Source organism: Pan troglodytes, chromosome 6, assembly GCF_028858775.2.
Source record: "Pan troglodytes isolate AG18354 chromosome 6, NHGRI_mPanTro3-v2.0_pri, whole genome shotgun sequence".
In the NCBI taxonomy this organism is placed as follows: domain Eukaryota; kingdom Metazoa; phylum Chordata; class Mammalia; order Primates; family Hominidae; genus Pan; species Pan troglodytes.
In genome coordinates this window covers 127,290,775-127,317,321 of record NC_072404.2, presented here as the reverse complement: position 1 = coordinate 127,317,321, position 26,547 = coordinate 127,290,775, and the positions used below count along the sequence as shown (strand labels likewise).

General features: G+C 38.4%; 1 protein-coding gene across 11 annotated transcripts in view; it reads left to right on the top strand.

Moving 5' to 3' along the window:
- DOCK4 (dedicator of cytokinesis 4) overlaps positions 1-26,547 on the top strand; it is a 472,223-nt gene that overhangs the window by 263,476 nt on the left and 182,200 nt on the right. For all 11 annotated transcript variants that reach the window (XR_008536523.2, XM_519315.8, XM_009453992.5 and 8 more), the window contains exon 13: positions 19,321-19,446. Coding sequence is in view for 10 of the 11 variants with exons in the window: in XM_519315.8 (XP_519315.6) it covers positions 19,321-19,446 (126 nt within the window). In the remaining variant the exon portion in view is untranslated. The remainder of the gene's footprint in view (positions 1-19,320; positions 19,447-26,547) is intronic.

The window sequence follows — 26,547 nt, the reverse complement described above, 5'->3', positions numbered from 1 at the left end:
TGTTGAAACGAAAAAGATAATCTGAATTTGTTCTTTGGTACCAAGTCTTCATACTCCTAAGTTGTTATTGAAAACTAAAAATCAGCCAGGCACGGTGGCTCACGCCTGTAATCCCAGCACTTTGGGAGGCCGAGATTAGTGGATCACCTGAAGTCAGGAGTTCGAGACCAACCTGGCCAACACAGTGAAACCCCGTCTCTACTAAAAATACAAAATATTAGCTGGGCATGGTGGCAGGTGCCTGTAATCCCAGCTACTCGGGAGGTTGAGAAAGGAGAATTGCTTGAACCTGGGAGGCGGATGTTGCAGTGAGCTGAGATTGTGCCATTGCACTCCAGCCTGCGTGACACAGTAAGACTCTGTCTCAAAGAAAAGAAAAAAAAAGAAAGCTAAAAATCACATGACAAATATGATGCTTGGATTTGTGACTGTTCTGTGGAAATAAGTTTGATAAATAGCAATTTTTAGTGAGGTCCAATAAAAACATGCTTCGCGGCCGGGCGCAGTGGCTCACACCTGTAATCCCAGCACTTTGGGAGGCCGAGGTGGGCGGATCACGAGGTCAGGAGATCGAGACCATCCTGGCTAACACGGTGAAACCTCATCTCTACTAAAAAAAAAAAAAAATACAAAAATTAGCCGGGCATGGTGGCAGCCACCTGTAGTCCCAGCTACTCCGGAGGCTGAGGCAGGAGAATGGCGTGAACCTGGAAGGCGGAGCTTGCAATGAGCCAAGGTCGCGCCACTGCACTGCAGCCCGGGTGACAGAGCAAGACACCGTCTAAAAAAAAAAACAAAAAACAACAAAAAAAAACATGCTTCACTGCCTATGGCTGGCTTTGAGCAGCAACATTATTGACAAACATACAGGTTCACACATTGAAGTTGGCTAAAAAAGAAAGTGATGCTGATTGCAGTGGCATGTGAAGAAAAATGTGTGTGTGCTTGTTCAGAGAGGAACTGAAATATATACCACTATAAGTCATATGAGGTACATAGTATTGTACTAGTAACATATAGCATATACTACATTATGTAGCATATATAGATTGCATAGCATATATAATGACATCTTTAGGTTTGGTCAGTAGACAAAAACTTGGTGAATATTGTTTGTTCTTATCCACCATTCAGACCCACATTGAAGCAAAACAAAGTATGCAGTCATGTGCTTTAATCGACATAAAGAAACTTCAAATAAAGTAAGCTGTTTCTTGAACTGAATGTGTTGTTTTTTAAGACTGATTTTTAAAAACACCTTGAATATAGGTATTTTTGTTGCAGTCCAGATCACCTGGCAATTAGGAGAACCAGAATTTAAATTCAAACCGCCTTTCTTTTTTCAGAGCCTTGCACATCTTGCTAGACCAAACTGACCGCAAAGAGAAAATCACTGTAGACAGAGCTTTGTCATTCAGTTCAGTGAGAGCCATAAGTACCTCCAACTCACACATGTGGCAACGCTTCAGACTGTAATGAGTGGTGAGGTCAGTTTCCTCCTCCCTCTCCTAAGAGTTGGAGAGATAACTTGGGTTTTATTTGATGCAGATGGCCCTTTGCTTTGGACAAAGTCCTGCATCTACCACTAAACAAACAAGACACTTGGAGCACTTACTATTGAGGGCAGAGTCTCTAAAAGACTCACACGAGACAGGAGAAATGAAATACAACATGGAACTACTATGTATGCTTGTCTTCTCTTTTCCCACAAAACAATTATAATTCTCGGCTGGGTGCGGTGGCTCACGTCTGTAATCACAGCACTTTGGGAGGCCAAGGCAGGTGGATCACAAGGTCAGGAGATTGAGACCATCCTGGCAAACATGGTGAAACACCCGTCTCTACTAAAAATACAAAAAATTAGCTGGGCGTGGTGGCGCGTGCCTGTAATCCCAGCTACTCCGGAGTCTGAGGCAGGAGAATCGCTTAAACCAGGGAGTCGGAGGTTGCAGTGAGCCAAGATCGCACCACTGCACTCCAGCCTGGCGACAGAGAGAGACTCCATCTCAAAAATATATATATATATACACATATATATACATATATATACGTATATATGTATATATGTGTATATATGTATATATACGTATATATGTATATATATGTGTATATATACGTATATATATACACACTTCTCCTGATTGTCCATGGATAAAATGGTTTAATTTCAATACTCCCTCAGTAAGATAGTAGAGCTGCTATTTGTTAGAGAACATGTCTTGTGGAATTCATTGGTAGACTTCCAGCCAAATCCAGTTCTACTCTAACTGTAGAACTGGTGTTTCTTGATACCAGTGACCATCATTTTGTCATTAAATGTACCCTAGACCTGTGCTGTCCAATTCAGGAGGCAGCAGCCATATGTTGCTGTTGACAATTAGACATGAACCTAGTATACCACTAGAATTGAGATGTGCTGTAATTGTAAAGAACATACCGTATTTTGAAGACTTGGCCCAATAAGAAGAATGTAAAATATCCCATCAATAATTTTCATATTGATTACGTGTTGAAATGATAACATTTGGGATATATTGGGATAAATAATGTATGCTATTAAATTTTTTTCTTTTTTACTTTTTTGACATGGTTACTAGGGAAATTTAAATTTCATTCATGATTCGCATTATACTTCTGAGTCAGTGCTACTCCAGGTTCTGTTTAAAGGCTAGCATTTTTTTAAGTTCTTATGGATCACAAACAAATCCATTATGCCCTGCTCCTTTCTTTCTGCCTATTAACTGTGAATAGAAGAGTCGGTAACCATGGTGTATCTTGTTCTTTCTCCCTATGCGTCCTGTTACCTTAATTTGCTTGCATTTGCCCTCTGTATGGATAAACAAATACCAAATTAATCCTGACCTTCTGACTTTTCACATGTAGTCCCTGACCTTCCTACCATCATAGATGTGGTCTTGACTCACCATGATATGCTGAACTGTTGGCTACATGTCTTTCCCAACTCCTTTTCATCTCCCAGCCCTTTTCCACTTCAAATATGCCTCATGCAGGACAACATTCATCTGTTATTAGGTTGTTTGAATATATCATTGTCCAAACTCTGAGGTGATACCCAATTGCCTCTTGAATGTTGGTGAAGTTCCCAATGATAGGCTTTGATTTATATCTCTCGATAGACTCTAACATAAGTGATCCTGTATCCTTAAGTCCTGTGTTAAAGGTCAGGATTCCAGTTAAACCAAACCACAAATTTCCCTCTGCTTACAGACAGGAGTCATCTCTTAGAGAGTATAGTGTGGTATTTAAGAGCTTTTTCTCTGCAAGCAGGATGTCCTAGGTTTGAATCCTCTAAGGGATATTGGGAAGATTAAAAGAAAAAATGTATGCAAAGCACTTACCACAGGACATCATACATGGTGTGTGTTTAATGTTAGTTATTATTGTTTACCCACTTTAAAGCCACTAGCTGAAATATTCTATCCTTACCTCTTAAGTTGTCTGTTTTCATTGTCTCGAAATGGATCCTGATTTAATCTCCTTAATGAAGACTTTTAGAATAACACAATTGGATTATTGATATGTTGGATCATTGAACCGACCCCTTCTATACTTTGTTTCCTTCATCTCCTCTCCATTGATTTGATTGCTAATATCTCTTCCTGGTTTCTTTTAACTTAATTGTTGGCCTTCTGATTAACTTCAGGAAGGAAGGGAAGCACATTCTGTTTCCTTGGGCAGTTCCTCCCATGTTTAGATGTGTCCACATGTTCCATGTACTTTGTCAATTTTACTAGCTCCTTATTCTTACTGGAATCCTGAGTGAAACCCTACCAGATAGTGAGATCCAAACCACCCTTTTCCATGAGTCATACCTTTTCTGTTTACAGCCTTTGTACTGAAATGAAAAGCTACGTGTTGTAGCCTTTGCAAAGAATGAAAGAAACCATTGTACCATAAAGCCTTGTAAAAAGGTTTCCCCTTCCTTTGGCAGGATCCATTCCCATTTTGCAGCCTACTGTGATGCTCAGATTCCTAGGCAACCAAATGTATGCACTTTATACCTGGCTTCTGCTACAAAGCCCTGTCTGCTCCCCTATCCTTGTGACCTCAGCCCTTCTCTACCCTTCTCTCTTAACCCTGAGGCCCAGCCAGGCCCACGCAGCCTGCATCTATCTGCCTTCTGTTTCTCTGGTCTCTCTCTCTGATCCTTTCTAGCCTCTCTCAAGCTGAGGCAAACCCAGCGCTAAGCCTCTTCACTCTAATATTCTGCTCTAGAGAGTGGAAGCTCAGGAAGAAGCCTAAAAACTAATTTAAAGAAAAGCAAAACTTATACTCTTCCCACCAAAGCTTCCACCCTTCAGTCTAGGTAGATCATTGTTCTGTATCCCCTTGATCTATATCCTTGGTTGAGGAATGGAAGTTCTGTGGCCAGCAGATAGGGATTCCAGAGCTGTTCAGCTTCATTATTGAAAAGGAGGCACATTCATGGCTTACCTCAAGATAGTGGGGGAAGCAAGAGCACAAGAAATTGAAGAGGGAAATTAGGGTGCCCAATGTTTAAACTGTCACAACAGTTAGATAATGTTGACTTCCGCTGTTTTCTCTCTGGACCACAGAATTGTTTGTTAAATGGAAGCAGTGCAGTCAAACGTTTTCAAAAGAATTGAGTTCACTCTAAAAAGTACTGTTTTTCCCCACTTTCTCCTGCTATTCCTCAGTCACTGGCACTAAAAAAAGAGAAAAAAACGCAACTTTGAAATTGGTTTCGGCAACAAATTCTACCAGCTAATTTCCAGGCCCTTTATGCTTCATTGATATCCTCCTAGCTATTGGAGTTGTAATCTTCTCTGGTTAATAGATAAAGGGATTCACCAATTAACTGGGCTTTTTTCCCCTCTAACCTAAGACTTATGTTGCAAAGGTACATTAACCACTATCTTAGTTGAGTTTAGAAACTGGGAGAAAATTGCAAGCAATCCATTTAACTTTTTAAGATGTTTTAAAAATTGAATTACTATATCTTCACAGTTAGATATAGTTAGATTGAGTAGTTTGAAATCTCCAAAGTTGTGCTGTTTTATGAATTTTAAATCCAAAGGCAGTGTTGTGAGAATTTGAAATTCTAAAAGTATTCATTAATGTGAGCCTGGTTTAGGTTTGTTGAGCAAATGGTTATTATAAATGTCACCTCTGATAGCAGTTGAATTATAGGAATGTGACATTAGACTGAGCCAATATGATTTACTGAGGCAAATTAAGTTCTACGTCTTGAAACGGTGTGTAAAAATCATTGGCTATGGTTCAGTATGTCCCAAGAGAAACTTCAAAGTCTTTTCATATTATCTGTGTATTTATGAAATATTTTCTATAGTTTGCACATGTAGCTTACACCTAGAAGAAATCATATTTGCTATTCAGGTAAGTTTCTAGAGTCTTTGTTGTATCTTAGATGAGTGTACGTGGTTGTATTCCTGACAGCTATACTCTTTAACCCCCACAGAAAGTTAAAAAGAATTACCTAGATAAGGAGACCACAACATATAGCGAGAGCAGTTTAACTCTATTCAGGAAATATATGGTGTTTTTTATTTGGCTGAGGTGAAAAGAGGCTTTTTGAGAGTGTTAGGTTGCATTTTTGGGTCCACACATACCAATGTAGTCATTTTATTCAGTGTTACCAAGTTGGTATAATTCATAAGAATTTGATCAGTGCACCTGATTTTTGAACATTGTATTTGCTTTCTAGTATCATTGAAATAAAAGTGGTACTTATTGGCACCACCTATTGGTTAGACATTTAATGTGTGACCTTTTTGCTGACTTTTGGAGTTTCCTAAATATTTTACCATGATCTCTCTTTAAAGTATTTTTTTTCAACTAATTTTATTTGTAGAAAACAGTACAAAGAATTTGTAATTTCCCAAAGGTTAACATTATACTACATTTCATTTGCATAATCTCCCTCCATTTATATATGTATGTGTGTGCATATAGTCATATAACTCAACATTAATGAATTGATATGATCCTTAAGGATTATATCAGAGCCTTGATTGTATATGTTTGTGTGTGTATATATGTACATATACACTTATATATGCATGTATACACACATATGTACATATATACACATATACACATCTATACACATCATACATATATACATTTCTTTTCCTGAGCTGCCTGAGAACAAATTGCAGACATGATCCCTCTCTATCCCTGCTTACTTCAGAACATAGCAACAGAACCACAGTACAGTTATCCAAATCAGAATGTTAACATTGCTATAATACTATTATCTAACCTGCAAACCTTATTCAGATTTTGACAATTTTCTCCATGTCTTTTATAACAAAAGAAAATTCTAGCCGGGTTTGGTGGCTCCCACCTGTAATCCCAGTACTTTGGGAGGCCGAGGTCCGTGGATCACTTGAGGTCAGGAGTTCGAGACCAGCCTGACCAACGTGGTGAAAACCCATCTCTACTAAAAATACAAAAATTAGCTGGGTGTGGTGGCATGTGCCTGTTAATTCCAGCTACTCAGGAGGCTGAGGCAGGAGAATCAACTGAATCTGGGAAGCAGAGGTTACAGTGAGCCAAGATTGTGCCACTGTACTCCAGCCTAGGTGACAGAGCGAGACTCCATCTTAAAAAAAAAAAAAAAAGAAAGAAAAAGAAAATCCAGGCTATTTTGCATGCAGTTGTTATATCTCTTGTTTCCTTCGATCTAAATCATGCTAATGACAGCAAAGAAAAAATATAGTTCAAAATATGTTACTACATTACACCGTAAGATATTTTTTAAAGTTCATGCAGTATTTAAAAAAAAAAAACTAAATCCAAATGATGTTAATGGAAGTAGTGATTAGAGCTTGATTTCATTTTCTAAATGAGCTATGTATGGCTAATTTAGATATAATCACTAGCAATACTGTTTGCAAGATTTGCTGCATAGGAAAAATATGGAAGTATTTCAGTAAATTAAAATAATCAGATATTAAACTACAATCATAGATACTATTGTAGAGGAGGAAAAATATTTCCTCATGTATCCTAGGTTCATGGATTAAGCCCCAACAACAAAAGACAGAGTAACAAAAGTATACAAACAAACATATTTAAGTTCTTTGTGACATGAGAGCCTTCATTAGGAAATGAACACCTGAAGAAACAGTTTAATCTTAGTTTTTTTATAGTAGGTCTGATGAAGAACAGGGAGTTGTAGAGAAATACTAGGGGGTGAAAAAGGTATCGTCTAATGGCAATAAACTGGGAGAAACTTAGGAAGGCCTGTTTATTCAGGTTCTTCTCTGCAACACTTTGTTTTCAGAGATAAGGATGTACTTTTCATCCAATATACGGAGGGCACCTCTTATGACCTGCTCAGGGGAGAATGGCAGGGAAGGTCCGAGAGACCTTCCTGCACATGGTGTCTCTCAAAATAGTCAGTATGCCAAGGAACCATGTTTTAGGGTAATGTGTCCTGAACCCCATCACTATGCTCTATACACATTTTTTAAATGGTTTGCAGCCCATGGATTCCTTTGTATTGGTATTGTGGAAATAAAATACAAATAGGTAATAATAGTTACAGTAAAAACAAACAAAGCCTGTTTAAAAAACCTAGACATAGTCCTCAGTATATGCTATTGAAATGTTGATACACTAAATCAGAATAAGAATGGAAACTTTAAAGTGAAAAATTCCCCTTAGTTAAAAAGGAAATGTTGAAATCCCTTCGAATGCTCTCATCACTCCTACCAAATGTGGAGAAGCCCCTCTCCAGCTTTCATTGCTGGTCAGCAGATTTCTTTTGTAGTTAAGACTCAATGAAAGTAAATAATTTCACATGTCTTTAATGCCTTTTCATTTGACATTCTGTGACATTATGTATTGCTTCAATCTTACGTTCTCTATTACTCTTAGCCATGAGCTAACCACTTCTCTAGAGAAAACATAAAAGCCTTTCCCAAAGCTTTGAAATTTAGAACTAGCAGATCTGCAAACCAGCAGTTATAATCACAAGATTATTTGTTCATGCTTATCATACCTTTTGCATATTAGAAGGTAGTCATCCCAATGGACAGAGTTACCCACTTTGAAGATCTCAGGAAGATGATCTTCAGACAGTGAGCCTATGGTCAGACCCTTTGGGTTATCCTCAGTGATGTCAAAATTATATTCTTTAAGACTTAACTTAGTTTAAAGAAGCAGTCAACAATAAGCATATTCACAAATTGAACAATACTGGCTAAAACTCAGAAACCAAGGTATGACTATTAAGAAATAAAAGTGTTTTCTTTCTTCTTGTCTTCCTTCCTCCCTTCTTTTTCTTTTTTTCTTTCTTCCTTCTTTCCTTCCTTCCTTCCTTCCTTTCTCTCTCTCTCTCTTTTTCTCTTTCTCTTTCTTTCTTTTTTCTTTGCCTCGCGCTGTCGCCAGGCTGGAGTGCAGTGGCATGATCTCGGCTCACTGCAACCTCTGCCTCCCGGGTTCAAGTGATTCCCCTGCCTCAGCCTCCTGAATAGCTGGAACTACAGGTGGCATGCCACCACGCTTGGCTTATTTATTTATTTATTTATTTATTGTATTTTAGTAGAGATGTGTTTTTACCATGTTGGCCAGGATAGTCTCGATCTCCTGACCTCGTGATCTGCCCACCTTGCCCACCTTGCCCGCCCGCCCTGCTTCCTTCCTTCCTTCCTTTCTCTTTCTTTCTCTTTTTCTTTCTTTTTTTCCTTCCTTCTTTCTTTCTTTTTCTTTCTTTCTTTCTTTTTCTCTTTCTCTCTCTCTCTCTCTCTGTCTTTCTTTTTTCTTTGTCTCGCTGTGTCGCCAGGCTGGAGTGCAGTGGCGTGATCTCGGCTCACTGCAACCTCCGCCTCCCGGGTTCAAGTGATTTCCCTGCCTCAGCCTCCTGAATAGCTGGAACTACAGGCGGCGCGCCACCATGCTCGGCTTATTTATTTATTTATTCATTGTATTTTAGTAGAGATGGGGTTTTACCATGTTGGCCAGGATAGTCTTGATCTCCTGACCTCGTGATCTGCCCACCTTGCCCGCCTTCCTTCCTTCTTTTTCTTTCTTTTTCTCTTTTTCTTTCCTTCTTTCTTTTCTTTCCTTCTTTCTTTTCTTTTCTTTCTTTCTTTCTTTCTTTCTTTTTCTCTTTCTCTCTCTCTCTCTTTCTTTTTTCTTTGTCTCGCTCTGTCGCCAGGCTGGAGTGCAGTGGCACGATCTCGGCTCACTACAACCTCCGCCTCCCGGGTTCAAGTGATTCCCCTGCCTCAGCCTCCTGAATAGCTGGAACTACAGGCGACACGCCACCATGGAAGGCTTATTTATTTATTTATTTATTTATTTATTTATTTATTGTATTTTAGTAGAGATGGGGTTTTACCATGTTGGCCAGGATAGTCTTGATCTCCTGGCCTCGTGATCTGCCCACCTTGCCCTCCCAAAGTCCTGGGATTACAGGCATAAGCCACTGTGCCCGGCCCTCTTTTTTCTTTCTTTTCATTTTAAATTGGTTTTGAAAGTATATCTAAAAGAGGAGATACATCCCAAATTTAAGCAGTGGCAACATTAATAGCGTAAGTGTCTAGCTCTGCAAGATGACAATGTTAAAGGACAGCTGTAATTTGGGTACTTTGGTCCTACTGGGTAGAGGCTTTGAGTAACTAGGCTCCTTTCATCATGTAATTAACACATTGTTAAGCAGGCCTCTGGTAATGTTCACAGCTCCCATTTTCCCATCTGCATCTTGATTTCTCCATCTAACCTGGCTCATTTGTACACACCAGTCTCTTCCTAATATTCTGGCTTTTGCTCCATTGACTCATTTTCCGATAGTATTGTCTCACTTAATACCTCACACTTTCTAGAAATTTGACTTTCTTTCTTTCCTCTGCTTCAGAGACTTTCAGAGCCTGTCTCTGACCTCCCAGTGTAAATACCTCATTTTAATCAGCCAGGATTTTACTGCTTGGTGTAGCTAGGATGTGCCTCTGAAAAGTTTTCACTGGCTTTGAGTTGAACTCCAGATAGGATATATAGCTTCTAATGTATTTACTTTGAAATTCAATTATCTTTTCTTATAGATATAACACATAACATTCTAATACACAAAGCAAAGCTTAGATGATTAATTTTGTAAATCAAGCACATAGGAAGGAATAGATGTAAAATTTGTGCTCTGATAAGATTGAGGCCCTACGTATTTCAGAAATGAACAGGTTTTACTGAAGGTGATTTTTGAAAAAATCTACTAATATCATCTGTAGGAAGTTTTGCTAATACCTCATAATGTTAGTAATTTTGTAGTACAAGTTTAGAAATTCCACCAATTGTGTTTTACTCTCAGCCCCCACCTCCCAAACATACAAAGTATGCAAGTACTGTCAAGAAATAGTGTTTTGAGAGTTTACTACAGAATGGCAGTGTGAAGAGCTGCACCATCCTCCTCCAATGGAACAACCATTATTGATGAAAATCGTATTTTCTTTTAGATTTTAAATTAAATTATTTTTCATATTTATTTATTTTTAAAAATGAAATGGGGACTCACTATATTGGCCAGGTTGGTCTTGAACTGGCCTTAAGCAATCCTCCCACCTTGGCCTCCCAAAGGATTATAGGTGTGAGCCACTGTGCCTGGTCACAAATTGTATTTTAAAACAGGACTAACGTCTAGAAATCTTCCTAAGTGTAGACAGCAAATAAAGAGTAACTGCCAACTCCTGATAAGAATCAAGAGAGTTGGTGAAACTTATATCACATCTCATTTTCTCCTTCCTGCCTGCACCAGCTCAGCGTGATGAAAATTCCACTACATATACATGTAGCCAAGAAGATGGGGTTCCCTCTCCCATCAGCTTCCAGTCAAGGTATATGGTATCTCACCAGGAGAGGGTAGGCTACTAGCATTTCACATTTCCCCTGGTCCCAGTTGTATAGCCTAAAAAAAGTAAATGTGTAACCCACTCCATATTGTCGCTTCCACACCTATGATGCATGGGATCCCTGTGAAAAAAACAACACCCACTAAAGATGAATTGTGATAAAATGATAACAATTAGCAATCAATGAGGCAGAGTAAGCAAATGCAACAAATGAGAATCATGATCTTTTGGAATTTTAGGTAATAAACTATCAGGAAAAGAGGTAGCAAAAGAGATTTCTAATGAAAAAGAAAACATCATAAAAAATGGAACTAGATTTTTAAACCCATACATCAAAAGAATATTGAGTATATATATTTCAGCATTACTCAAGGCACTGGTATACAGTTTTTGACAATGAAAAATCTTTGTTTTCTTTGTGTATAAATTCTAGTGGTTAAAGAGAAGTAAATAGAACTTCTAAAATTCTTTTTAAAAATGTTATTAAAATAAGAAATCAGTGGACTACTTAAATAGCAAACGAGCATAGTTGGAAAACGAATTAGTAAAATTATAACTTAAAATATTAGCCAGAATGCTACCCAAGGGGTAAATGCAATGGAATAACCTGAATAAACATTTAAGAGCAGTGAAGGATTGAATGAAAAGACCAGCATACATCTAGTAGGAATTCCAGAAGGAACAAATAAAGTACATGGGTAAGCTGCAGTATTTGAAAAGGTTGAGAATTTGTAGAGCTTTTGCAGAGGATAAAATGTGCAGATAAAAGAAGAAAATGTTATTAAGTAGGATAAAGTTATATCTGGATAAATTAAATAACTTTTGCAGAGGTTAAAATGCCCAGATAAAAGAAGCGAAAGTTATAAGCAGGATAAATAAAAGTCATATCTAGATAAATTATGGTGAAACTGCAGAACACCAAAGACAAAACCAGAAACCAGAGAGAAAATACTGATTACCTAAAAAGAAATAATAGTCTTAGCAGCAGTTACAGAGGTCAGAATATTATGGAATAATAAATATCTTAAAACTGCTGGGAGCAAATGGCCAACTTTGAATTCTTTACTTGCCAAACTGTTACAGTCATTGCTTGGTATCCGTGGGAAACTGGTTCCAGGACCTCTCAGGATACCAAAATTTGCAAATGCTGAAGTCCCTTACGGAAAATAGCATATACTATTTACATATAACCTATGCACATCCCCTCATATACTTTAAATTATTTCTAGCTTATGTATAATACCTAATACAATGTAAATGGTATCTAAATGATTGTTATTACTGTATTGTTTTTTGTGGTTACTGTTGTGTTGTTATTTTTTATGGATTTTATTTTTCCAAATATTTTTGACACCCAGCTGGTTGAATCCACAGATGCAGAGCCCCACAGAACAAAGGGCCTGCCATATTTAAAAGGGGGAATAAAATAAAATTTCAGATGAAGACTTGGAGATTTTACATTCACATTCACTGAAACAACTAGTCAGAGTTCATCATCAGGAGTAAAGAACTGAACCCAGGCTGGGTGTGGTGGCTCACACCTATAATCCCAGCAATATGGGAGGCTGAGGCGGGTGGATACCGAGGTCAGGAGATCGAGACCGTACTGGCTAACACGGTGAAACCCCGTCTCTACTAAAAGTATAAAAAATTAGCTGGGTGTGGTGGCGCATGCCTGTAGTCCCAACTGCTAAGGAGGCTGAAGCAGGAGAATCACTTGAACCTGGGAGGTGGAGGTTGCAGTGAGCCAAGATCGCACCACTGCACTCCTGCCTGGGCGACAGAGTAAGACTCCATCTGAAAAAAAAGAACTGAACCCAGAAGGAAAGAAATGTAAGAAGCAAGTGAGTACGAAGAGAATAGTAAATGTCAGGATAAATCTATTTAAGCATTGACTGCAAACAGCAACAATTTAAAAATATATCATCATCAGAGTTTAAAAGATCCAAGTTCCCAGAATTGTTCCAGAAGAGAATAGAGCTATTGATTAAATGTAGTATTTAAGTCAATTACTTATGTTACACATTTAAAGAATAGAAATAGTATGTATAATTTCCAGAACTATAGAGAGATAAATAAGCAAATAAGAAAACTTAATCCATTTAGAGGGTAGAAATGAAAAAGAAGGGGAAAAAAGAGAAGCAAATAAAAATCATGATATTTGAAAAACAAAATAAGATAGCAGTATAACCTCTCCTCCTGACTAAATTACATGCTAAGTATCTTCTAAAGGATATTTCAGAATTTGTCACTTGTTCAGAGCGTTGACTTACTAGTATCTGAGGACAGCACCGTAATCTCCATGTCATTAGGAATTTCACCGCCTTCGCATATGTCTAATTGTACTTATCGTCTATTTGTATTTCTCAGTTATGTCTTTGTCAAGTCTCCCATGTTAGAGGATTGTTCTCAATATACAGACATATTTGCCTTTGAAACCTTTATAGAACCTAATTACAATATTTGGATTTATCTGGTGGTAAGTGGGCATAACTATTAAAAGAAATATTTTATTTCTATATGACACTAAGGAGACTTTGGCCATTTTTTGATGGAAGCTAATTTGTTGATACTCATGGTAGGGAGGAATGAGAACAGAAACAATGATAGATATAATGATAGTCGTGGCAGTGGCAATTGTAGGAGTAGCAGCTGACACTTCCTTTGAGCTAAGCATTACCTAAAGTATTTTATGGATTTGGTGCCTTTATCTTTATTTTACAGATGTGGAAACCAAAGCACAGAGAGGTTAACATTGAGGCAGTCACTTGCAACCATATGATATGATTCTTAAACTGCACACTTAGTAACAACATGTATTTATCCAATATATTTATCACAGTTTTCCATTTTTGCATTGCTGTGCATTCGTAGCTACATGTTATTTGGTTTATTAGTGGCAAAATGGCTGATGTATTCTAAAATTTCAGCTGCTACTTATAAATCATGCTATGCTTTCCATTTTTAATGTAAAATTGCAGAATTTCATGAATTTAAAAGGAGCCAACTTATAGAATAAATGAGCTTCAATTCTCATGAAATTAGAACTTCCAAGTAATCAGCCACATTTGGCTTAAAAGACACCAAGCCTTTCTTTCGTGTACTACTACTCTGTAAGCTGAACTTAATCATGAATCATATCCGTGGTTTTATGGCAGACTCCAGATTAATGACTATGCCTTTTGTTTAAAATTAAATGTTAAGTATTTATCATTGGGCTTGAACATCTAGGCTGATGTGAAAGTTCACTTTAATGTTTACGTTTCTTCCAAGAAAGGGAACATTTCTCCCACAGCAATTTCATTTTGGGCACTTATATTAAGGGCTAAAAAAAGTGACTTAAAATATTATTTACATAAACAAAATTAGGTTAAATTTTATGAAATTAAATTATAAATTAAATTTTATGAAATTTAAATTTTATGAAATTCAAATTTAATCTAATTTTACAGGTTGTCATAAATTCCAATAAAAAATTCCCTAAGCTTTCCAATTCTTTCCGTGATAATTTTTTCTTATTTTACTATTCCTATCATACCTATAATCCATTCTGTTTTATATTCTCTCTCTTTCTGTCTCTCTCTGTATAAGTTTCTTATTTTAATTGTTAGATTATCAGTTTCTTGGGAGTAGGAAAAGTGTTATATACATCCTTAAATCCCACTTTCCACCCTCCTCTCAAGCCATAAGTTACTGCTGCTCAGAGTGTGCATTTTGAACTGTGGCAGGAATAAGGTAAAATGTACAGATAAAATTTAAGAAGTTGCCCCAACCCCAGAGATAGCAGGTAAGGCCAGGAAAGTGAAGTAGGATGATAAGAAAGAAAACGGAAAGAAAAATACCATTCTCCAAACATGCCCTGTGTCATAACCCTGAAAAGACAGGGCTAATCTCAGGTAATTGGAATGTGTAAATATTTGTCTTTTTTGCCCCAGCTTTAATAAGGTATAATTGACAATTAAAAATTGTACGTATTTATGGCATACAATGTGATGTTTTGATATATGTATACACTGCTAAATGATTAAATCAAGCTAATTAGCATATGACCCTCACATATTTTATAGCAGTGAGAACATTTTAAAATCCACTCTCTTAGCGATTTTTAAGTATACAGTATATTATTATTAACCACCTCACCATGCTATACAATAGCTCTCTAGAACGTCTTCATCTTGTCCAACTGAAACTTCGTCTCCTGTGACCAAAATCTCCCGGTTTACTCTCCCCAACCCCCATATCCCCCACCCTCTCCAATCCCTGGTAACCATCATTCCACTCTCTGCTCCTATGAGTTCAACGTTTTTAGAAGGAATATGTAAATATTTGCTATGTCTTTCCTTTATAGTGATGAGTAGTTTCTTAGTCTTCATTATGTTATTTCTTTCTGTTCTGGTGGCTCGTTTATCCAGCCTCTTGGTTGTGGTCATGACAATTAAGGACCACTGTAAAAATAGGATCTGGAGTTTCTTTGATTGGGAAATAAATGGAATTGCAATGGCTCTTTGTGGGCTGGTCCCTGTGGACTCACTCTCAGAATCATGTTTTTGATTTGTGCACCCACTCTTTGATGTTTCTTAGTCATATGTTGTGGTTTCTTTGTGGAAAGATTTGATGATTTGGGCAAAGCCAGATACACTGTGGTCAAACACTGTGTCCTATTAACCTTTTTCATTCTTGATGTCTGTGAATTCTTCATTCTGGAGAAATTAGGGAACCTCCAAATGGCAGTAACTGCCCTCCCCCTCAACCCCCGTTATCATCACTTGGCTAGTCAAATGACATAATTACACTGAGGGCTTTAATCTATATTGCTCTAAACCTTCAGGTTGAAAACTACTGTACCTATCAGACTTTTAGTATGCATCCAACTCTGAAATGCCAGCTTTTCCTTTTCCCCACACTATTTTGTCTATTTGTCCTGTCATTTTCCCATTCCCTTCCCTTCTCCACTGACCGACTCCTCTCTGTCGACTGTCTCCTAAATGGGTCCTCTCTGTCCTTTTGCACTCTCTCCCCTCTGTGGCCCTTGCTCTCTAGAGAACACTGATGTATTTCTGTTTATTATTACTCCCCCTCCATCTGTCTTTTTCTAAAGCATTTTTTCTCCTTTTCCTATCTTCTTTAATTTTCTTCAGGATTCACCTCTCTGACCCAATGGTTTTCTTTTATCCTTGTCTTATCCTCTGTAAAGTACAGTATTCAGCTTATTTTTTTTGTTTGTTTGCTTTTGTTTTTGTTTTTGTTTTGTTTTTGTTTTTTTTAAAGTCGCTGCTGGTTAAATGAATGCTGGCTCCTATAGGGCAAAACAAGAATCTTGATCAGTTTTCCTCTCTCCAACTTCTATTGTGAATAGCATGATCTCTTTGTTTTTTCATTACTCTTGAGTCCTTTTCTCTTCTTCCTTTATGTATACCACATGATGTTGCTAGTGTCTCTGATCAGATCATTCATTGAGAAGCCCCAGTAAAATGATCTTCACTTGCAAAAATTACAGGATCTTAAGAATTTTGTTAAACTCGTCTTATTCTGTACTGGAAAGCATCGCTCATATAGTACGTCAGGATTTGAACAGTGTTTTCCCCAGCAGGAAGAACTGTTATTATGTACTGGATCTGGCAAACACTGGTATTCCACAAATACCAGATCCTGGTGATGCTAATGATGATGGTAATGATGTGGGTGAGTATTTTGAAGGCAAAAGGACAGAAGTGGGAGGAGAACAGAGACACCCATGATTAGGTGGGGGTAGAGTGTGAGTTAGGGAGAAATAGCTGCTGGGACAGATGGATCATAACACATGTTCGCTTGTCTTCATTCTTCTGCCTCCAGGTTTTAAAAGGTTCTACTAGTATCACATAAAGTGTCCAAAAGCTTCACTGATGATAGTTGTCTCCATCAAATCATCCAGATGGCTTATTCCCCCCTTCTTCATTTCCCGTGACCATGGAAAGACAGACACTCTCCATTTTATTGTCATCGGTCACCTAACTCAGAGTGAATGGGGTGGGGCTGGAGAGGGAGATAAGGGGTAGTTAGGTTAAACTAGGACGCAGATTTGAAGTTCTGAGGATGTGCCAGACTTAATGTAATTCTCGCGACAGCTCTTGGAGACATTCTGTTGGTACACAAACTGGAAAGTGTGAGGACACGATCATGTCGTCATGTCCCTGTCCTCCTTTTCTTTGTTTATTGCCCCTCATCTAGCTCCGATTTGGACCTCAGGAGAGGCTCCAGTTTCTCTCTGAGCCTAAAGCCTTTTCTTTTTTCTTTCCTTCTTTTTTTATTTTTGTTTACAAATTTTCCTGATATTTTAACCACTCTATTGAAAAACAAGCAAACCAACCAAAAAACGCTACTTTCATTGTTATTGTTTGTTTGCTCTATTATTGAAAGAGAGTAAAAGGGAAGACCTTCCTCTACACATGTGACAAATAAACTTTGCAATGTTTTCATCGCAGCATGATGTCATTCTCACACCTTTGTTCTTATACAGCATTATCATACTGTAAGTCATTTTTGGGAGTTATGACTTGCACATGATCTGTGCATTATTGAGAGAAATGTGATAAGTAATAATGTAGATAGAGGATCTAAATCTGACGATGTAGATTTATCATCTTCTTGACTGTACTAAGCAAATTCATCTTTTTTTTTTTTTTTTTTTTTTTTTTATGGGGTCTCGCTCTGTCACCCAGGCTGCAGTGCGGCGCTGCGATCTCGGCTCACTGCAAACTCCACCTCCCGGGCCCACGCCATTCTCCTACCTCAGCCTCCAGAGTAGCTGGGACTACAGGCACCTTCCACCACGCTGGGCTAATTTTTTTGGTAGAGGTGGGGTTTCACCTTGTTAGCCAGGATGGTCTTGATCTCCTGACCTCATGATCCGCCTGCCTCGACCTCCCAAAGTGCTGATATTACAAGTGTGAGCCACCGCACCCGGCCAGCAAATTCATCTTTAAATTGACTTCAGGTTAATGATGACTGAATGTTTTTAAAAATAAGTCACCTTTGACTGATTTCATTTTCTATCACTAATATAGTAAATATAGATGGGAGATATTTTTGTCCTTCTTATTTTAAAGCATAGAGGCCAGGCGCAGTGGCTCACACCTATAATCCCAGCAGTTTGGGAGGCCGAGGAGGGCAGATCACAAGGTCAAGAGCTCGAGACCATCCTGGCCAACTTGGTGAAACCCCATCTCTACGAAAAACACAAAAATTAGCTGGGTGTGATGGCGGACGCCTGTAGTCCCAGCTACTCAGGAGGCTGAGGCAGGAGAATTGCTTGAACCCGGGAGGCGGAGGTTGCAGTGAGCCAAGATCGCGCCACTGTACTCCAGCCTGGGAACAGAGCGTGACTCCGTCTCAAAAAAAAAAAAAAAAAAAAACATGGGGGAAAGGGTGGGAGGTGGGTGAGGGATAAATGACTACAAATTAGGTTCAGGGTTTACTACTCAGGTGATGGGTGCACCAAAATCTCACAAATCACCACTAGAGAACTTACTCATGTAACCAAATACCACCTATTCCACAATAACCCATGGAAATAAAAAAATTAAAAATATAATAATTTGGCTATCTTAAAAATTAAAACATAGGAAGATAAACAAAGAAGGAATGAAAAAGCTGAAAGAGAAGTGCTATCTTTGGAGTATGCATACAGACATATTCACAATGATATGACATTAAATTTTTCTGTACTTCTTACCTGGAAATTGAGAAAATAATATATGATAAAAAGTGTTTTGCATCTTCTATATATCCAGCTAAGGTAATGTCCTTATAATTGGGGTAAAAATAATAATTTTTTCTACTTTACTGACTAAATTCTCTTTTGTTTGTCAAGGTGTCCTGTATCCTGCTAAATTCTCCTCACTAGAAAATCATGTCATCATGAGTTTCTACTGTATATATTATTAATATAATCCTGGTTTCATTATAATTGGCTTTATTACTTATGTTTCAAGAAAATCTCTATCAATATCCTTTAAATCCTTAAATTAATATGTCTTCAGATTTGTGTTCATGCTTTTGATATTTGATAAGCAACTATTCATAGGCCTTTTGTTTTGTTTTGTTTTGTTTTAAACCTCCCATTTTGATGTCAGTATTTTTTAGGGCCAGGTGACCTTCATCTACTTCTGGAATAAGTGTTGGTGCAGGAACGTGCTCCACCAGACTAGGGTTGGAGGAGAGATTTGGGGGTTGGAAGCCAGGCTGCCTCTTAGAGTTCTGCTCATTTTCTCCACTTGCTATGAACCTCCTTATGAATGGGAAACTCAGATGTTGAAGTTGGAAAAGTGTTATTCAGATATGATTCGTATAGATTCTGTCGATTTTGTCGGAATATTAACCCTTAGTTTAAAACCATGATATTGTAAATTTGGGCTTGTTGCAACACATCAGTTTCTCTTTATTCTATTTCTATTCTGTTTTTAACTTGGGTATCTCTCATTTGTTTTAGGTTTAGCAGTTTCCTTACAGCTATTGCACGGAGACATTGAACAAATCAGAAGGGAATATTCATCAGTATTTTCTCATGGAGTATCCATAACAAGGAAGCTGGGATTTTCAAATATTATTATGCCTGGTAGGTGACTTGGGACGTACCGATATGATGAAATATGGGTATACTATCTGTTTTTGATGTTTGAGAAATTTTTCAAATTGCCAGCTTTGAAGCATTCACATGGGCCATGCTGAAGAATGAAATGAGGTATGTGACTGTAAGTAAGCACATTTTTTTCTAAAATATCCTTTTCAGTTTAATTTTAAAATATTTCCTTTTGTATAAATTTTCTTGTCAGTGATTTGAAGCTCAAAAATGTCTTTACATTCTGATTATTCTAAAGTTGTTAACTTGTGGGGGCCATGGCTACATTTCATTATGACCAGGAGAAGAAGGAAAACTGAGTTACTGTCCAGAAAATATTGTACTCCTTGATGGAAAATGTTGGTGAAGATGCTTAGAGGATATCCTAAATTTTGATAAAAACGTACTGAACACTAGTTAGCCATATGTAAATAAGCAGCCATATGCAAATATTATATGTACTTCTATACCTTTTCTAGATCTATTTGTGTGTATGATTTAGATCTATATTAGTGCCCCCAAAATTCCCCAAAAGTAGAAAAGATGTGGGTTAAGCAGTTTTACAGTGTGAAATGAATGCCAAATTCATTGAAGCTGATGCATTTGGGAGTGGGTCAGTCGTAATCTCTCCACGAAAATAAATTTTTAAAAGCACACCCCTTTATGTGCTTATGGAAATTTAGGGTTTTCTGAGTGTGTTCATCTACAACTTACGGATTGGATAAGAATAGTACATTTGCTGATGAGGAAGGATGTGTATTTAGCAAAAATTGATTTAGTCAGTCAGCAGGCATTGATTGAGCATCAATCAAAACTTTGTGCCAGGAGCCAAAAGTTAAAAGATGAGTTCATTCATTCTACAAATAAATATTTAGCACTTTCTATGTACAAAGGCATTCTTCCAGATACTGGAGCTATAAAACTGAACACAACAGAAAAAACTCAAAGGACTTACTTTGTAATAAGGAAAATTATAATAAATATGTAAGTAAAACATGTATGTTCAAAGATGATGAATGCTCAGGTGAAAACCAGTGTAGGTAAAGGGCTAGGGAATGTCTTAGATGGTAGTGGGTGGAGAGATGGAGATTTGTGGTAGGTAAGAAATTTAGGTGAGAAGGCAGTAAAAGACATGAGGAAGCCGTGCAGATAAGAGGATTCCAGGCATAGCAACAATAAGGGCAGTGGTCCTGCAGCCATAGAATCGTGGCTTGTTTGAGGAACTGCAAGAAGGCTAACTTGGTCAAAATACAGTACTGGGGATGGGAATGGAGATTCGAAGAGGGAAGTCATGTGGACCTTGTAGGTCACACTCAGCACTTTGGGTCTTATTCAGAATGAGAAAGGAAACAGCTAGAGGGTTTGGAACAGAGGTGTGACACTGCTTTACATTGCCACAGGATCACTGTGGTTGCTGTATAGAGATTATACCTGGAGGGAATATGGGAGGGCAGCAGAGAAACAGGGAGACCGGTTTGGAGGCTGTTTGAACTAATCCAGGTAAGTGGTGATCATGGTGTTGAGCAAGGTGTTAGCAGTGGAGATGGTGAGAGTAAGACCTGTTCATACTTTGAGGGGGATTACAGTCCACAGGCAGAGACACGCTGTAACCTGAAAGGAGTTGGAGAATGCAGCATGGAGAGCACAGAGTAGTTGTAGAATCTTATTGAAGGAGTCTCGTTAAAATTTCCTGAGGAGGTAGCACCTGAGCAGGGTCTTCAATGCTAATGATTCTAGGCCCACATCCCCCGAGTCTTTGTTCTCCACTGCACTAATAGCAAGTACCTGCTTTAATAGTGAAAGACTGTGTAGTCATAGCCAACATGGCTGTACCTCTGATGTTTCTTTTGTTTCTTTGTTTGTTTGTGTTTTCTTTTTTAGAGATGGGGTCTCACTCTGTTGTCCAGGTTGGTGTGCAGTGGCACAGTCATTGCTCACTGCAGTCTCAAACTCCTGGGCTCAAGTGATCCTCCCACCTCAGCCTCCTGAGTAGCTAGGACTACAAGCATATACCACCACACCTGGCTAATTAAAAAAAAAAAAATTGTAAAGATGGGGTCTCCCTATGTTGCCCAGGCTGGTCTCTAATCCCTGGGCTCAAGTTATCCTTCTGCTTTGGCCTCCCAAAATGTTTGGATGATAGGCTTGAGCCACAGTGCCTGGCCCACCTCCAATGTTAAAAGGAGATTTCTGGCCTGACGCAGTGGCTCATGCCTGTAATCCCAGCACTGAGGCTGAGGCGGGTAGATCACCTGAGGTCAGGAGTTCAAGACCAGCCTGGCCAACATGGTGAAACCCCGTCTCTACTAAAAATACAAAAAATTAGCCGGGCATGAGTGACTGTAATTCCAGCTACTCAGGAGGCTGAGCAAGAGAATCGCTTCAACCCGGGAGGCGGAGGTTGCAGTGAGCCAAGATCCTGCCACTACACTCCAGCCTGGGCAACAAGAACGAAACTCCATCTAAAAAAAAAAAAAAAAAGGAAATTTCTATGCTCTAAAAAATTTTAATTTCTAAAATTCTGTGAAAGTCATAATTTTGTGAGAGAATAGCCTTTTAAAAACTTTTGAAGTTTAAAAGCAAAAAAAAAAGAAAAAGTCTAATTGTTATTTAGTAATGAACCACTAGAGTTCTAGAAATTTCACACTGTCCCTAGGAACACAGGGCTATGACCAGCTGGGGTTATCTTCAACAAGCCTTGGTTCTGTCTGTACCTATCTATTTCTTTGTGTGTGTCTGGACCTCTTATTTTCTTTCTCTTTTCCTTTCTGTCTTGATCTTAATCTTTCTTTTTCTTCTTATCTTTCCTCCCGCCTCCATCTTCTTTCCTTCTCCTCCTCCTCTTCCTCCCCCTCTTCTGCTTCCTCCCTCCTCAGAATAGGACTAAGCTACACAGGTTATTGTGGCTTACATTTAAAATTTTTTTGACATATCCTCTTGTTTTTACAAATCAAGAAATGAGTTCTTTTAAGTCATGAATTTTATTATAAAAGGACCTCACTTGTGTTTGATCTTCCATAGAAACAAAGAGCTTCTGCCCTTTTGTCTACAGATAGAAGATGACGAATAGCATACTAAGTAGTAGTATTTCTGGGTGCTCCATACCCCACCCTCCACAACCAAGAAAAGGGAAAAACAATAGACCAAATAAAATACTCTTAAATTATTGACAGTATTTGTTTTAAATGAGGTCTTCTAAACCACTGTTTAAATCCCATGTGTAAGTGCAAGCAAAGGAAGTTGTATCTGACAAGGCACCTGGCATAGCTATGAGACCCAATAATGAGATTGCTATGAATAAAGACCTAAAATGACCAGTATCGCCCATTGCACCATTTTGTAATTGCTCGACTGAAATTCCTTCATGCAAGGAAGGCTGAGAGAACATCCTGTAAGTTTTCCTCAGATGACCTGACCTAGCTTAGGGACCCAGTCAGCCTGAGCATCTCATGGTACTGTTGTCGAAAATGACTGTTTATAGAACTGTTTACTTGGTGGCATGCTATTCTGTGGCCCTTGCAACTGTCCATTATTTCCTTCAGTTGCTATAAATAACTGGTATTTCCTCTTCAACAACAACAAAAAAAATTCATCCCACTGGGAAGCAAATTGATGGGCAAATCTAATATATTAAAAAAAAAAAACATTTTAGAGCAGAATGCAGCCAGCTGCTGGAAGAATTCCTCAGCTTGGTCTCTGGGCAGTATCATGGAGAAATTGAAAAATATAAAGCAAGATGACACTTCACTGGCTGATTAATTGTCTGGGATCTGCTGTGCTCACGCAGCTTTTGTGTGGCTTTAATGATGGGCATGAACTTCTGTGGAATAAGGCTCGCTTCTGTCCCTTTCCGGTACCACCTTGTTAATGCGAAGTCTACACTGTCCAGGAAAATTGTTCTTCCAGACATGTGTCTGTAGCGCAGGGGAGTACAAAAGAGGTTTTTTAAAAAGCACTTCCTTCTCTTTCTTTTTTCCCTTTCTTCCTCTGGCTTTTTAATCTTCCATAATAGAAAAGGGAGAGATGTGTGTATTTCCTTAAACAACTGAAAGCAACTTTAAAACTCAGTGGAATTTTTTACACTGGGAAACATGCAGTCATTGTTTTGTTTTCCTTTGTTACTTTCAGACTTGTCAATTCATTCTCACCAGTGGCTCTAATGAAAACTTGAGCTGAATTCTTCCATGAGAAAGTGTATGTGAACAATATTTCTGATCCCAATGTTACACTGACCGTCTGCAAGCATAACTTTTTTTTTCATTGTCTAGATGTGTCCTTCAGAGTTAATTTGCATCTTTAGCATTCTGATAGGGGTCAAAACAGGTGAGGCACATGATTATACCAACAGGACCAAGTTTATGCACACAGTCACTGCCTCTCTGCGGAATGAATTATCTGTGATCCTGACAAGGACAAGAACATACACAAAACTCTTTTCGATCACAGAATGTAATCAATGCCAGACTCTTTTTGAAATGGGAAAAACGTAGGCACAGAAATTCTCCACTTGTCTCACTATTGTACAGACAGGTCTCCTGGTGTGAGGAGGTACCTGTCCATATACTTCTGAGTCATCATGAAGTCCTCTGGACTCTTCCTTGATTAAGGGTCTGTCACACAGCACTTTATTTCTTAGAGTGTCAGACTTCCAACTGAGAAAAAACATTTTCTGTGAAGCTCTGTCACTGCCACCTCCAAGCCAAATAACTCTGATTGAAGGCGTTCCACGGTCTGGGCTATGAGAGGGAGGGAGAGCAGCAAATTATTTTAATCAGTGCTTTCCAATAGGAACATCATTTGAGCCACAAAGGTAATTTTAAATGTTTTGGTAGCCACTTTAAAAAAGTGAGAATAAAAGAGATGAAATTAGTTTTAACCATATATGTTACTTAACTTAAAACATCCAAAATATTAGCGTTTTAATAGGAGATGCATATGAAAAACTACTGATGAGTTATTTTACACTCTGTTTTCAACCTCAGTCTTTGAAAGCTGGCAAGTATCGTACATGTACAGCATGTCTCTTTTCAGCGAGTCACATTTTAAGGGCTCCATTGCCACATGTGGCAGTGGTCACCCTGTTGGACAGCCCAACTCTAAATATCTTAACAGACCCTAGGCAAAGCGGGCCTGGCCTATTGCTAAGTATCAGGAAGATCTAAGTTTCCATCCATCAGACATTCTGGAGCAAAGCTGGCTGATGTGTCAGGAATGGCATGGAAGATCTGACAGTCTTCCCTGCTCCCCAAATGTCCATTTTTTACTCTGTGATTCTTTCCAGGCAAAATTTTCTTTGCCTCCATCATGATTTCACTATTTAAGCTTTCATGCCTGTACCCTATTTCTTTAGAGACTTGTTCCCACATATCCATTGGTTAAATTGTCATTCTTTGTTAGGGAACCCATCATTTATACATTTCGTTGCATTCACTTTTAGTAGGTCTTTGAAGCTCTTAGCCCTAAAACTTTTTTTTTTTTTTTTCTTTTTTTTTAAACAGGGTCTCCCTCTGTTACCCAGGCTGGAGTGTAGTAGTACAATCATGGCTCACTACAGTCTCAGCCTTCTGGGCTCAAGTGATTCTCCTGCCTCAGCCTCTTGAATAACTGGGACCACAGCAGGTGTGCCACCACACCCAGCTAATTTTTTATTATTTGGAGAAATCAGATCTCCCTATGTTGCCCAGGCTGGTCTTGAACACTCCTGGGCTCAAGTGATTCTCCTGCCTCAGCTTCCCAAAGTGCTGCAATTACAGGCATGAGCCACCATGCCCATCCCCTAAAAAGATTTAAGTGAAAACACTGGAGTGATAGGGTTGAGATTTGGGGACCAGTTTTAATAGTAATCTGAGGATTTATTTGTTTATTTTGTAAGTATTATTCAAATCAATCCTCCTTTTTCTTTATCCAGTCTATCATTGATGGGCATTTGGATTGGTTCCAAGTCTTTGCTATTATAAATAGTGCTGCAATAAACAAATGTGTGCATGTGTCTTTATAGTTCAAATAAGTTAAATTTCTATTTGGTCAAAGTTGACTAAATAATGATTTACAGACTGGAGTTAGAAGAATGTTATAGAGATGTTTGTCTTATGTTTAAGAAAGTAAGCAATTTCGAAGGATATGAACAGACACTTCTCAAAAGAAGACAGTTATGCGGCCAAGAAACATAGCAAAAAAGCTCATCGTCACTGGTCATTAGAGAAATGCAAATCAAAACCACAATGAGATATATCTCACACCAGTTAGAATGGGCGATTATTAGTAAGTCAGGAAACAACAGATGGTGGTGAGGGTGTGGAGAAATAGGAACACTTTTACACTGTTGGTGGGAGTGTAAATTAGTTCAACCATTGTGGAACACAGTGTGGCGATTCTTCAAGGATCTAGAACCAGAAATACCAGTTGATCCAGCAATCTTATTACTGGGTATATACCCAAGGGATTATAAATACATGCACACATTTGTTTATTGCAGCACTATTTATAACAGCAAAGACTAGGAACCAACCCAAATGCCCATCAATGATAGATTGCATAAAGAAAATATGGCACATATACACCATGGAATACTATGCAGCCATAAAGAAGAATGAGTTCATGTCCTTTGCAGGGACATGGATGAAGCTGGAAGCCATCATTCCCAGCAAACTAACACAGGAACTAACTCTCACTCCTAAGTGGGAGTTGAACAATGAGAACACATGGACACCAGGAGGGGAACATCACACACCAGGGCCTGGGGGCGGTGGGGGGCAAGGGGAGGGAGAGCATTAGGACAAATACCTAATGCATGCGGGGCTTAAAACCTAGATGACGGGTTGATAGGCATAGCAAACCACCATGGCACATGTATACCTATGTATCAAACCTGCATGTTCTGTACATGCATCCCAGAACTTAAAGCAAAATACAAACAAAAATATAAAAAATAAATAAAAGTCACTTTGACAAAAAGAGAAGTAAGCAATTTCATTATTATTATTATTATTATTATTATTATTTTATTTATTTTTTTGAGACAGAGTCTCACTCTGTTGCCCAGGCTGGAGTGCAGTGGCACGATCTCGGCTCACTGCAACCTCTGCCTTCCAGGTTCAC